This window comes from Propithecus coquereli, unplaced genomic scaffold (genome assembly GCF_000956105.1).
Source record: "Propithecus coquereli isolate 6110/MARCELLA unplaced genomic scaffold, Pcoq_1.0 Scaffold39, whole genome shotgun sequence".
Lineage (NCBI taxonomy): Eukaryota > Metazoa > Chordata > Mammalia > Primates > Indriidae > Propithecus > Propithecus coquereli.
Window position 1 is genome coordinate 7,488,247 of NW_012149618.1, and position 12,918 is coordinate 7,501,164.

The 12,918-nt window shown below is 36.8% G+C and overlaps 1 protein-coding gene across 1 annotated transcript in view; it reads left to right on the top strand.

Annotated features, from left to right (window-relative positions):
• Nucleotides 1-12,918, top strand: part of SLC30A6 (solute carrier family 30 (zinc transporter), member 6) — a 42,866-nt gene that overhangs the window by 19,991 nt on the left and 9,957 nt on the right. The window contains exons 6-12 of the mRNA XM_012652555.1: nucleotides 1,999-2,079; nucleotides 2,552-2,587; nucleotides 3,297-3,391; nucleotides 6,853-6,901; nucleotides 7,215-7,334; nucleotides 10,942-11,044; nucleotides 11,958-12,005. Of these exons, the coding sequence (XP_012508009.1) occupies nucleotides 1,999-2,079; nucleotides 2,552-2,587; nucleotides 3,297-3,391; nucleotides 6,853-6,901; nucleotides 7,215-7,334; nucleotides 10,942-11,044; nucleotides 11,958-12,005 (532 nt within the window). The remainder of the gene's footprint in view (nucleotides 1-1,998; nucleotides 2,080-2,551; nucleotides 2,588-3,296; nucleotides 3,392-6,852; nucleotides 6,902-7,214; nucleotides 7,335-10,941; nucleotides 11,045-11,957; nucleotides 12,006-12,918) is intronic.

The following is a 12,918-nucleotide window of genomic DNA, read 5'->3' on the forward strand; positions in this document are numbered from 1 at the left end:
AACAGTGGGCAAGCGAGCAAAGCTGCATCTTTATTTGTAGCCACTACAGCTCCTCCCCGTCACTTACATCACCACCTCAGCTCTGCCTCCCCCCCATCCGTGGAAAAATTGTCCTCCTTGAAACTGGTCCCTGGTGCCAAAAAGGTTGGGGACTGCTGATTTAGATCCCCTCTTTTATGAAATGCTTGTTAAAATCTTTTGGCTATCTTTCCTGTCTTTTTCTTATCTGTCTGTAATTCTTTTTAAAAATTTTTTAAAATTTATTTTTATTTTTAACAATAGAAATGGGGTCTTGAACTCCTGGTCTCATGTGATCCTCCTGCCTTGGCCTCCCAAAGTGTAATTACAGTTGTGAGCCCTTGCATACGACTTGTAGGAGTTCTTTTTTTTTCTTTTTTTTTTTTTTTTTTTTTTTTTGAGACAGAGTCTCACTCTTTTGCCTGGGCTAGAGTGAGTGCCATGGCGTCAGCGTCAGCCTAGCTCACAGCAACCTCACACTCCTGGGCTCAAGCAATCCTTCTGCCTCAGCGTCCCGAGTAGCTGGGACTACAGGCACGTGCCACCATGCCCAGCTAATTTTTTCTGTATATTTTTAGTTGTCCGATTAATTTCTTTTGTATTTTTAGTAGAGACGGGGTCTCGCTCTTGCTCAGGCTGGTTTCGAACTCCTGAGCTCAAGCAATTCTCCCGCCTTGGCCTCCCAGAGTGCTAGGGTTACAGGCATGAGCCACCACGCCTGGCCCCTTTCTTTCTCTTAATGATATTTTCTGATAAATAAAAGTTTTTAAATTCAATGATAATTTCAATTTATGAGTCTTTTCCTTTGTGATTAGTACTTTTTATGTACCTGTTAAGAAATCTTGGCCTCCCCCAATGTCATAAAGATATTCTACTCTGTATCAGCAAGAAATCTTATTGACTTTTCATATTTAGGCCTACAATCCAACTGGAATTAATTTTTTGTATGATGTGAAGTAGAGGTCAGGGCACATTTGTTTCCATGTAGATATTCAAGTGATATTTTTTGGGGAAAAAAATCACCCTTTCTCTACTGCTTTTATGTGCCACCATTTTCATAAATCAAGTGACTATATATGTAGGTCTGTTTCTGGATTCTCTTTTCTGTTCAACTTGGTGTATTTGTCTATTCTTGCATTAGTACTACACTATGTTTATTATAACTTTGAAATAAATATTACTATTTGGTAGTATAAATCTTCCGGCTTTGTTCTTCAAGATTGTCTTTGCTTTCCTTCACATTTTACATTCCATATGGATTTTTAATATTAGCTGATCAGTTTCCACAAACAACATTGATGCATTTACATACTGGTTTTTCGTATTTTTTTTTATAACTGGTGTCTAATGCAAGTTGAATTGATTAAGTGTTGGCTATTATTATGATAATGATTATTTCTAGAAAATAAGGACCAGAAGTGGGTCCTGGGAATTGTGTAACTAGGCACTCTTTTTTTTTTTTTGAAACAGAGTCTCGCTCTTTTGCCCGGGCTAGAGTGAGTGCAGTGGCGTCATCCTAGCTCACAGCAACCTCAAACTCCTGGGCTCAAGGGATCCTCCTGCCTCAGCCTCCCGGGTAGCTGGGGCTACAGGCATGTGCCACCATGCCCGGCTAATTTTTTCTATATATTTTTAGCTGTCCAGCTAATTTCTTTCTATTTTTGGTAGAGACGGGGTCTCGCTCTTGCTCAGGCTCGTCTCGAACTCCTGAGCTCAAATGATCCACCCGCCTCGGCCTCCCAGAGTGCTGGGATTACAGACGTGAGCCACTGCACCTGGCCGGCACTCTTTTTTTAATCTGTGTTTTTCATTACTATCCTTTTAGGAACTCTGCAGTCTATTCTGGCAGTGTTTGGCTCATAGTAGACTGCACATATGTATGTTGAGTGAATGAATAAATGAATATAAATGTATTCAAAAGAAAATACTGGTTCGTGAATTGAAAGAAACATAATGATCTAATTAATTTTCTGATTGCAGGTTTGAAAGATTAGAAGTCCTGGCTGTGTTTGCCTCCACAGTCTTGGCACAGTTGGGAGCTCTCTTTATATTAAAAGAAAGGTATGTTTGTATTTGATATTCTAAATCCCACCTATGACACCTTTGGGAACATGAAAGAAACCAGTGAGATGCATCTGGTTTGAAGGGTATGCAAATTAAGATGAGCAGTGCTGGAGTTTCGATAGTATAATCTCTTCGTATTTCAGACTTCTCTCCCTTCCATTTCACTTTATATTTCCTTCTTTGATGCTACTAAATTCAATCATAGGTAGGTGTGAATGAAAGAAAGAGATTTAGTCACACATGTTTTTGATGCTTATTATAAACCCATTGAAGTAGGTTTGGTAGAAAAAGATTGACATTGCATATTGAGGACAATTTGTGAGTCTCCTGGTCTCATCACTGTTAACAATAACTAGTTGGCTATAGTATTAAAAGATTTTGTGAACTTTAATGTAGATTAATTGTATATTTAATAAAGTGTTTTAATTTTATAATTTATAAGACTTATTTAGTATTTTTTTTCTTTTAGTGCAGAACGCTTTTTGGAGCAGCCCGAGATACACACGTGAGATTTTATTTTTGACATAACATACAGATTACTCTTAAGTTGATTCCTCCCCCATTATTAATTGATGTATTATTAAATAATGGTTACTTTGGCCAATATCAGAGTTCAGAGTGTGGCAATATAAATTTTCACTGGTATTTCAAAAATAAAATCCCCAAATACCCAGATGATTTCTTTTTACTTTTAATGGTTCCCAGGTCTTTGAGGTGTTTATACTACCCAGGAAGACCTTTTTGTCTTGGCTTCAGGTCCCTCATTATTTCCAGACTCAAATCAACACAAAAAGCCAGATCCCTATAGTCTTCTAAAATTTCAAATTTTACCTTCAAAATCTTTTCATAGCACCTATAGAAAAGAGAACCACATAGTTGCCAACTATACAGACCTTATCTATTCTAATCAATTTAATTCAGGAAAATCTGACCTGTCCAGTGTATTGTAAACCAAATACCATTAGCATATATACAAATTTATGACAGCAGTTACTTGTAAGAACATTTTGTTAATTCTAAGAGTCCTGGCGCAGCAGAAGATAGGATATAGGTTATGGGGCTAGAAATCATGTTCAGATTCTGGCTCTGAAAATAACCAAACCATTGAAGCAGACTACTCTACCTTCCCATCTCTAAGTCTCTGTACATACTGAAATTACATGTTGATATTACCAAGAGAAAAATAAAGGTGAATGTTATTGTTGTTCTTTTAGGGGAAGATTATTAGTTGGTACTTTCGTGGCTCTTTCTTTCAACCTGTTCACGATGCTTTCTATTCGGAATAAACCTTTTGCTTATGTCTCTGAAGGTATGTTTTTGACTTTTAATAAAAAATCCAATTAATCTCTCATGAAAACAGGTTTTTTTGTTTGTTTCATTAACTCATAAATCACCAAGAAAATATGTTCTTCAGAGAAGAGAGAACTAGCTAGCCCAAAGGTTCTCAAGACTTCTTTAAGCAGAGAATTATAAAACAAAATCTCATTAGATCAAGATTTAAAAGAACATATTATCGAAAAACAGGCAGGAGTGACTTATGTATATATGATAAAAAATTAATTACATTTACCAAATAATGAGAATGAGATTTTAGGTATGTAATCTACCTAAGAAAAGCCTATTGTAAACATTTTAGAAGTACCAGTATATTTAGAATAGTTGATGTGCTAATTGAAAATAATTGTATTCTGTTAATTAAATAAGTTCTGAGAAACTTCTCTTTGGCAATGGTGGATGGTCATATATTTGCAAGGAGCAAAATTTTATTTCTTTTGAAATATTCTTGTATTTTGACGTCTTTAAAATTTTAGACTGGATTTTTACTTTAGTGGTCTAAATTATTGGCATCTTTAATAATTAAGGTGTTTTGGAATCCCACTAACCCACAAAGAGTTAACTATTAGTTGATGAAGAGAAATGAGGTGAAAACAAAAGTGGGATGTGTGTATAGACCCACACTTTGAAGCACAGAGAAGCACAGATAGGTGAGGGTCTTTTTAGGTCTTACTGATTTGAACACTAGCACCATCAAGAGAAGAAACTTTCCTGATAAGCCCGTTCAAGTTTAACAACTTCATGAGTGTTATGAAGAAGAATTGTATTCGTATGAGTTAAAGTATTACTACATGAACTAAAAAATTAAATAATGATACTTACCACCAGAATTTTTTGAAAAAAACTTTTTATAAATTATAAAAATAGTATGATACTCACTCCAGAAATTTTAAAAAGTTATGAAGATTTAGAAGCACAATCTCTCTGTAAAGACCAGAAAGACACAGGAAAGAAATAAGAATACTGATAATCTTATAATTCAGAGATAATATCTGTAACATTTCTATTTTATTCCTTTCACTTTTTTCCTGTGCATACGTACATATTATTTTGCATACTTAGAATTGTGTGTATTTACAGTTTTATGTCTGGCTTTTTTGTTAACATTATGTCTTGAGTATTGCCTCTTATTAAATACTCCTTGAATACAAATGATTTTTAAATGCTTACATAATCTGTTACATAAATATTTTTAAACTTTTTTTTTTTTTTTTTTCTTGAGACAGTGTCTTGCTCTGTCACCCCTGGTAGAGTGAGGTGGCATCATCATAGCTCACTGCAACCTCAAACTCCTGGGCTAAAGTGATCCTGCTGCCTCGGCCTCCCAAGTAGCTGGGACGACAGGCACACAGCACCATACCTGGCTTAATTTTTTTCGGGTCTCGCTCTTGCTCAGGCTGGTCTCGAACTCCTGAGCTCAAACAATTCTCCCGCCTCAGCCTCCCAGAGTGTAGGATTACAGGCATGAGCCACATTGCCTGGCCAACATTATTCTTTTACATTTTTCCAACTATCCTTTTTATAAATAGTGCTGTAATCAGCTGCTTTATATCAGGTTTCTTGTGTGCATTTTTTTTTTAAGGCTGGTCAAGTGAAGCAGTGGGAGGGGAGAAGGAACAAAGCAATCTGTAACTGGTTGTGATCAATTAATTGTAAACACCCCTGCTCTTGGACCAACCTTGTCTGCATTTCTGATTCTTTCTTTAGGATAAATTCCCAAAGAAGGAATTATGAAGTGGATTAAAAATGCAGTGTTTTTGCTGGGCATGGTGGTGCACATCTATAGTCCCTGGTACTCAGGAGGCTGAGGTGGGAGGATCACTTGAGCCCAAGAGTTTAAGGCAAGTCTGGGAAACACAGTGAGATCCCATCTCTTAAATAAATAAAAAAAAAAAAAACCTGTATACATACACAAATAAAAATGCGATATTTTTCTTTTTACATATGACGTGATATGGAAATACAGTATCTTTTAAAGGCTTTGGTATATATTGTGAAATTTATTTCCAGAAAGGTTGTCTAATTTGTGGTTTTTTTTTTTTTTTTGAGACAGAGTCTCTCTCTGTTGCCCTGGCTAGAGTGAGTGCCGTGGCATCAGCCTAGCTCACAGCAACCTCACACTCCTGGGCTCAAGCGATCCTCTTGCCTCAGCCTCCCGAGTAGCTGGGACTACAGGCATGTGCCACCATGCCCGGCTAATTTTTTCTATATATTTTTTTAGTTGTCCAATTAATTTCTTTCTATTTTTGGTAGAGACGGGGTCTCGCTCTTGCTCAGGCTGGTCTTGAACTCCTGAGCTCAGACAATCCGCCCGCCTCGGCCTCCCAGAGTGCTAGGATTACAGGCGTGAGCAACCACGCCCGGCCCTAATTTGTGTTTTTATTAGCTGGAAATGAAGCTTCCCAGAAACATCAAAATGTGTGACATTACTTGAAATTTGAGTGGAAAATAGTATTGAGCACTATCTGTGTGCTAGGCACTGCTAAATGTTTTATATAGAATAACTCATTTAATTCTTCCCATAACCATATGAAGTGAATAATTTTATTATCCCTATTTTACATTGAGGCACTGAGAGATTAAATAAGTTACCCAACATCACACATCTAGTTAGGGCCGAGCTGGAATTTGAAGCCAGGTATCCTGGCATGAGAGTCTTCTCTTAACTGCTTCTTCTTTGTATAGGGCTTGCCAATCTTTTTTACATCATGGTACACATAAAAAATGAATATTTTGTGCACTCTGGGATAAATGGAAGAGGATGCTTGAGCCTGGAGGCCACTTGTCCAAGAATAGTAACTGGCAGGTGTCTTTGGATGTACCCAGATCCCCACCTGGCTTTTTTGAGAGCTGAGGGAATTAATAATTGATATACAGCTTAAGTATCCCTTATCCAGAATGCTTGGGATAAGCATAATGTTTCAAATTTTGGATTTTTAAAGATACTGGAATATTTGCATTGTACTTACTGGTTGAACATCCCAAATCTGAAAATTTGAAATCCAAAATGTTCCAATGAGCTTTTCTTTTGAGTGTCATGTTGATGCTCAAAAAGTTTGGGATTTTGGAGTATCTTGGATTTCAGATTTTTAGATTTGGGATGCTCAAACTATACCTGTAACCATCATCAGCACACTGGTTAGGAAATTCTTCTTTACAGTATAAAGAACCTTTAAAACTTCAAATTAATAGTAATAATGACGTACCTAAGATCACTAATTCCTTCAGGTCAACTGTATAGTGTAGTTGAAACTGCTTTTGACTTAGTATTTTAAGGGCATACAAGAAGAAAAACTTCTAGATTTGAGGAGTAGCATGTCCTTTTATAATGTTATACAGTCACTGCCAAACTTATTTTTAAAATTAAAGAACTCAAGTATTTCTGGTAGTGTTTTTTTCTTCTATATAGATAATTTAAGTATTTTCTTCTTAAAGCTGCTAGTACGAGCTGGCTTCAAGAGCATGTTGCAGATCTTAGTCGAAGGTAAGATATTATGGAGTTTCATGACATTCATAGGTTAAAAAAAATACAAAGAAATGCATCTGTCGTGGGAACTTACGTTATTCACTGCTGAGGTTACTACATGAGTCACACAGATCAGATTCTTCTCCTCCCTTTACTTTTTCTTGCTTTTTAATTGATGATATAAAAGAGACCTTTCCAAGTGAAAGGGCTTTGTTTTCTCTTTGCTTTCTTTAAGAAGCATATTATGGGATACTAAAATACAAGTTATCTTTTATAAGGTTTTGGTCAGTATTATATGAGTCCTGCTAATGTATACTTTGTTTTTTTATAGCTTGTGTGGAATTATTCCAGGACTTAGCAGTATCTTCCTTCCCCGAATGAATCCATTTGTTTTGATTGATCTTGCTGGAGCATTTGCTCTTTGTATTACATATATGCTAATTGAAATTAAGTAAGTATTTTTTATTGCTGTCACATCTGTTTCTATTCTTGGGGCCTTGCTGTTAAGGGCATCAGCAGGATGGATGGGGTCAAGCTTCTAGCACTTTTTCTCATGACCTGTGTAACTTTGATCAGGTCTTTTCCTCAGGTGTCTTCATCTGAAACATTACGGGGATTTTGTTCAATAAGTATTTCTCACCACAGTCTATAATGCAGACTAGAAAACTGCTAACCTGATGAGTAAAACAGAGAAGAGGACAGTAAGAGAACTAACCCACAGCTGCTATTGCTGAGAGAGGGAAGAGAAGAGGAAGTAGGTGTGAAGCAATTTTTAAAAATAAAGCCTTTTAGGAAATATATTATGACAAAAAATTCTTTGTCTACCTACCCTTTAAAGTTACTAGTTACTAATTATTCTTCTTCTTGTTTTGTATATCGTCCTTAAAAAATCACATGTGATTACTTGTTTTTATTTGCTACCCCTATGGGATTCCCAAATCTTTATTTCTTTTCTTTTTTTTTTTTTTTGAGACAGAGTCTTTCTCACTCTGTTGCCCAGGCTAGAGTGCCGTGGCGCCAGCCTAGCTCACAGCAACCTCAAACTCCTGGGCTCAAGCAATCCTACTGTCTCAGCCTCCCGAGAAGCTGGGACCACAGGCACGCGCCACCATGCCCGGCTAATTTTTTCTACATATATTTTTAGCTGTCCAATTAATTTCTTTCCATTTTTTGGTAGAGACAGGGTCTCGCTCTTGCTCAGGCTGGTCTCGAACTCCTGAGATCAGAACGATCCACCCGCCTTGGCCTCCCAGAGTGCTAGGATTACAGGCGTGAGCCACCGCGCCCGGCCTTATTTCTTTTCTTTTTTTAAGACAGAATCTCACTCTGTCACTCTGGATACAGTGCAGTGGCATCATCATAGCTCACTGCAACCTCAAACTCCTGGGCTCAAGTGATCTTCCTGCCTCAGCCTCTGAGTAGCTGGGACTACAGGCATGCGCCGCGACACCTGGCTAATTTTTTTTTTATTTTTAGTAGAGATGGGGTTTCACTCTTGCTCAGGCTGGTCTCAAACTCCTGAGCTCAATTAATCCTTCTGCCTCAGCCTCCCAGAGTGCTAAGATTATAGGTGTGAGCCACCGTGCCATTATTTCTCACCTAGATCTCTATTGAATTCCAAAAGGCATATCTTCCTGACTTCTATTCATGTCTACCTCAATTGAACCTATTTTCCCCTATCTCCGAAACTGTTTTTTCTTGTATTTTCCATCTCAGTAAATGCTACTATCATCTATTTTAATGTATTGTTTTAAAAAAAATTATGTTACAATGTTTGTGACATTAAGTTTATCATTTTAACCATTTTTAAGTATACATTTCAGTGGCATTAAGTACATTGACATTATTGTGCAACGCTCACCGCCATCCATGTCTTGAACCTTTCATCATCCCTAACTGAAATTCTATGCTTATTAAACAACAAGTCCCCATTTCTTCCTCCTCACAGTCCTGGAAACCACCATTCTACTTTCTGTCTGTATGAATTTGACTACTCTAGGTACCTCTTATAAATGATCATATAATATTTGTTCTTTTGTGTCTGGCTTATTTCACTTAGTATAATGTTCTCAAGGTTCATCCATGTTGTAGCATGTGTCAGCATTTCCTTTCACTTTAAGGCCGAATAACATTCCATTGTACGTACATGCTGTATTTTTTTTACCCATTCATCCACTGATGGACATTTAGATTGTTTTCATCTTTTGTCTATTGTGTATAGTGCTACTGTGAACCTAGGTGTATAAATATCTGTTTGAGTCCCTGCTTTCGGTTCTTAGAGGTATATACCCAGAAGTGGAACTGCTGGATCGTTTGGTAATTCTATATTTAATTTTTTGAGGAACTCCAGTGCATTCCTTTTTTTTTTTAAGAGATGGGGCCTCAAACTCCTGGGCTCAAGTGATCCTCCCACCTCAGCCTCCCAAGTGGCTGGGACTACAAGCATGCACCACTGTACCCGGCTTGGATTCTTAAATACCTACCCCTCCCTCCTCTCCTCTCATCCCTCCTCAAGCCAGTTCTAATGGGTCACCAAGTCTTTTGTAATCTTTCCTTAATATTTATTTATTGGGCTGGGCACCATGGCTAACACCTGTAATTCTAGCATACTGGTAAGCCAAAGCAGAAGGATCGCTTGAGGTCAGGAGTTTGAGACCAGCCTGAGCAAGAGCGAGACCCCGTCTCTACAAAAAACAGAAAACTTAGCCAAGCGTGGTGGTGTGCGACTGTAGTCCCAGCTACACAGGAGACTGAGACAGGAGGATCCCTTGAGCCCAGGAGTTTGAGGTTGCAGTGAACTATGATGACACCACTGCACTCTAGCTGGGGCAACAGAGCGAGACTCTGTCTCAAAAAAAAAAAATTATTTATTTGTCCCTTCTTTCCTATTCTCACTGCCACTGTACCAATTAAAGCCTTTATCATCATTTCCTTGACCTAAATAGAATAGCTTTCTGCTCTTCTAATTTTAACTCTAACCCATCACTTGTTACCTTCTATTTTAGCTATTAATGTCATCATTCAAAATTGTTAATTTGGACACAATATTTTCCTTTTCCAAAACCCTCCCCTTTGCATACTTGTAAAAACTGAAAGTTGCTAGTGTGGAGTCCTGTGTAATCAAGACCCTGCCAGCCTTACTAGCCATCCCTCTATCTACCCCTGACTGTGGTTCATTGCTGCATCAGGATTTTCATGCCCTTGCACATGCCGCTTTCACTTGCTCATCTTTGAAGGCTCAGCTCACATGTCACCTCCTCTCTTATATTTAGCCTTTTTGGATTATCCCCATCCCAGTAGCCTTGTCACTCAGTCCTTTGTGCAGCCATGGTACTTTCCTTTGTAGACATTTCTACTTTAGTACCTAAAGTGCTTCATTATGTTTTCCACATGTGTATCTCCTGCTGTTTCTAGGACAAGGACTATGTCTTATTCATGTTTCTATTCCCAGCATGTGGGAAAAAGTAAAAAAAGAGTGCACAATCAGCTTGTCACCACTGGCAGTTCGATCTGTCTTGTTAATAGAACTTCAGCACAGTTTGAACTATTGATGTCAGCCACAGTGTTACTATAACACATTCCTAGAGAATCTCACCTTGTGAAATTTCTGGAGAATTTAAAAAATTGTATTAGAAAGAATAATTGTTTATAGGAAAATTGATAGAATCACTGTTGGATTTTCTATTAGTCTGTCTGTATCAAAATTTACTGGTTGAACTTTTTTATTTGTCTCAGGCAAATGAATATATTTGAAATCTTTCTAGTTGACAATTGAAAAATAGATTGAAAAATACATAGTGAGGAAATGCTCACTTTTTTTTTATCATACCTCTTCATACTAATTAACACAATTATTAGTTGTTTTTCCACTAAACTTTGACAGGAAAGTTGATTTTTTGGGCTTTTTTTCCACTTTGAAATGCTCCCTTGCCAGTAGTGGCCAATTGTGATAAAATAGCACAGTCCTGTTGCTTTAGATAATCAATATTCAGTATACTGAATTTTAAGATGCCCTGTGAATCATAAATTTAAGATTTAGAATTGTTTTTTCCTTTTAGCAATTATTTTGCTGTAGACACTGCCTCTGCCATAGCCATTGCCCTGATGACATTTGGCACTATGTATCCCATGAGTGTGTATAGTGGAAAAGTATTACTCCAGGTAAGGTTCTTTCAATGTGCACACTTAATACTAGCCATGTTCTTCTACCAGATTAAACAATTGTATGTGTTCTTCTACCAGGCTGTGAAATTTTTAGCCACTGGAGGTCTCTGTTAGGAATGAAGTCAAAACAATATTATCTCTGAAATTCAATATAGTAAGATAAGAATGAGATGAAATTCCATTGACCCATAAAATAGATCCAAATCCTCCTGTATTTATAATGTAACACAAAATCATGAATTTGAAATTATTTGCCTCTAATAATGTTTCAAGTGAAAACTGTTACTTTAAAAATTTTTTAGATATTTATTTTCCCTCAAGTAATGTGCCTTGGCTGTTATATAATCTGGTTATGACTGTTTTGTTATTTCCTGCCATTGGATCAGTAAGACATTAAATTTCACACTTAAAATTTTAAATGACAAATTGCTACTTGTTGAAACAATAGGAACATGTGTAGATAAGCCCATGGATAAAAAGGTAGTTTCCAAGGCTCGATGTGTATGTAAGCACAATTCCTTCTCTCTGACCTCATGCCTTTCCTAAAACTTAGAGGCAGTAGCTCCATTTCCAGAAGCAGTAATAACAATAATAGTTGTACAGGGCATAGCACTAAAATATTACTTTTCTAGCCATTTCTTGAATATTTTTTGTTGGTTTGTTCTTTAAGTCTTATTTAGTTCTCGAGGTAGCTTCTTTGTGAGATAAAAATGAGTATGGACCAATTGATAATGTTGCCCCCCTCGTGGAGCCAATTAAAACCTTTCTTCCCTAAATCATGATAGGGCACGTGTCAAACAAAGACTGGTTTAAAATCCATTTGGGGGGGTGGGGGTGGTTAAAGACTATTATTGGCAAAATTATTTTTTCTCCTAGGTTATTCACATTTTATTTTATTTTTTTTCTGCAGACAACACCACCTCATGTTATTGGTCAGTTGGACAAACTTATCAGAGAGGTAAGATGGAATAGTAAATAAAATCATTTTAATTTATATTAGGAAATAGAAAAGGTAAGTATATATAATACTTTATTCAACCCTACCTAGAATTTTATTTTAGGAGAGTTTGTATTCTTCATAATAACACACTAGGAGCTATAACATAGTGGCAAAAATAGAAAAATTTGAGGAATTGTTCAGTTTGGAAGCCAAATTCACTTGAAATAAATGTGGAAGGTAGTGGTCTAGGTCAGTTGTATAAATGTTGTGATTTTATGACTCTATATTCAAACCAAGGATTTTGGTAAAGTCAAAGGCCACTTTTACATGTTGATTGCTTCACCACCTAACATCTTGATCTGTGGCTTTCTACTGTTATAAATTTCCGTCTGCTAACTATTGAAGATCATTGAACTCATTGGATTTTGAGACTATTTTAAACTCTTGGTTGGCAGTATCACAGTGGCTGCTCTTGCCAATATAGCTGGCTACTTTGCTACTTGTCTCAACTATCAAAGCCTGGCCCTGGGTATGTCTCCTATGCCACTATACCCATCAGCTACATACTATATATCTGGCCTTGGAATTTCCTGTCTGCTCACATTCAAACAGTATCCTGTGTTGTGCAGAAATTTGTTATAAAAGAATCTAGAAAAAGAAATTACCAAGAAGACCAAAATAAATAAATAAAAAATGTAGGAAAAACTCTTCTATTAATAGATATCAGCCTAGGCAAAGAATTTATGACTAAGACCCCAATGGCAATCATGGCAACAACAAAAATTAATAAATGGAATTTTATGAAACTAAAAAGCTTCTGCACAGCTAAGGAAACAGTCAACAGAACAAATAAATAGACAACCTACAGAATGGGAGAAAATATTTTTTTATTTTTTATTTTTTTATTTCAGCATATTATGAGGTACAGATG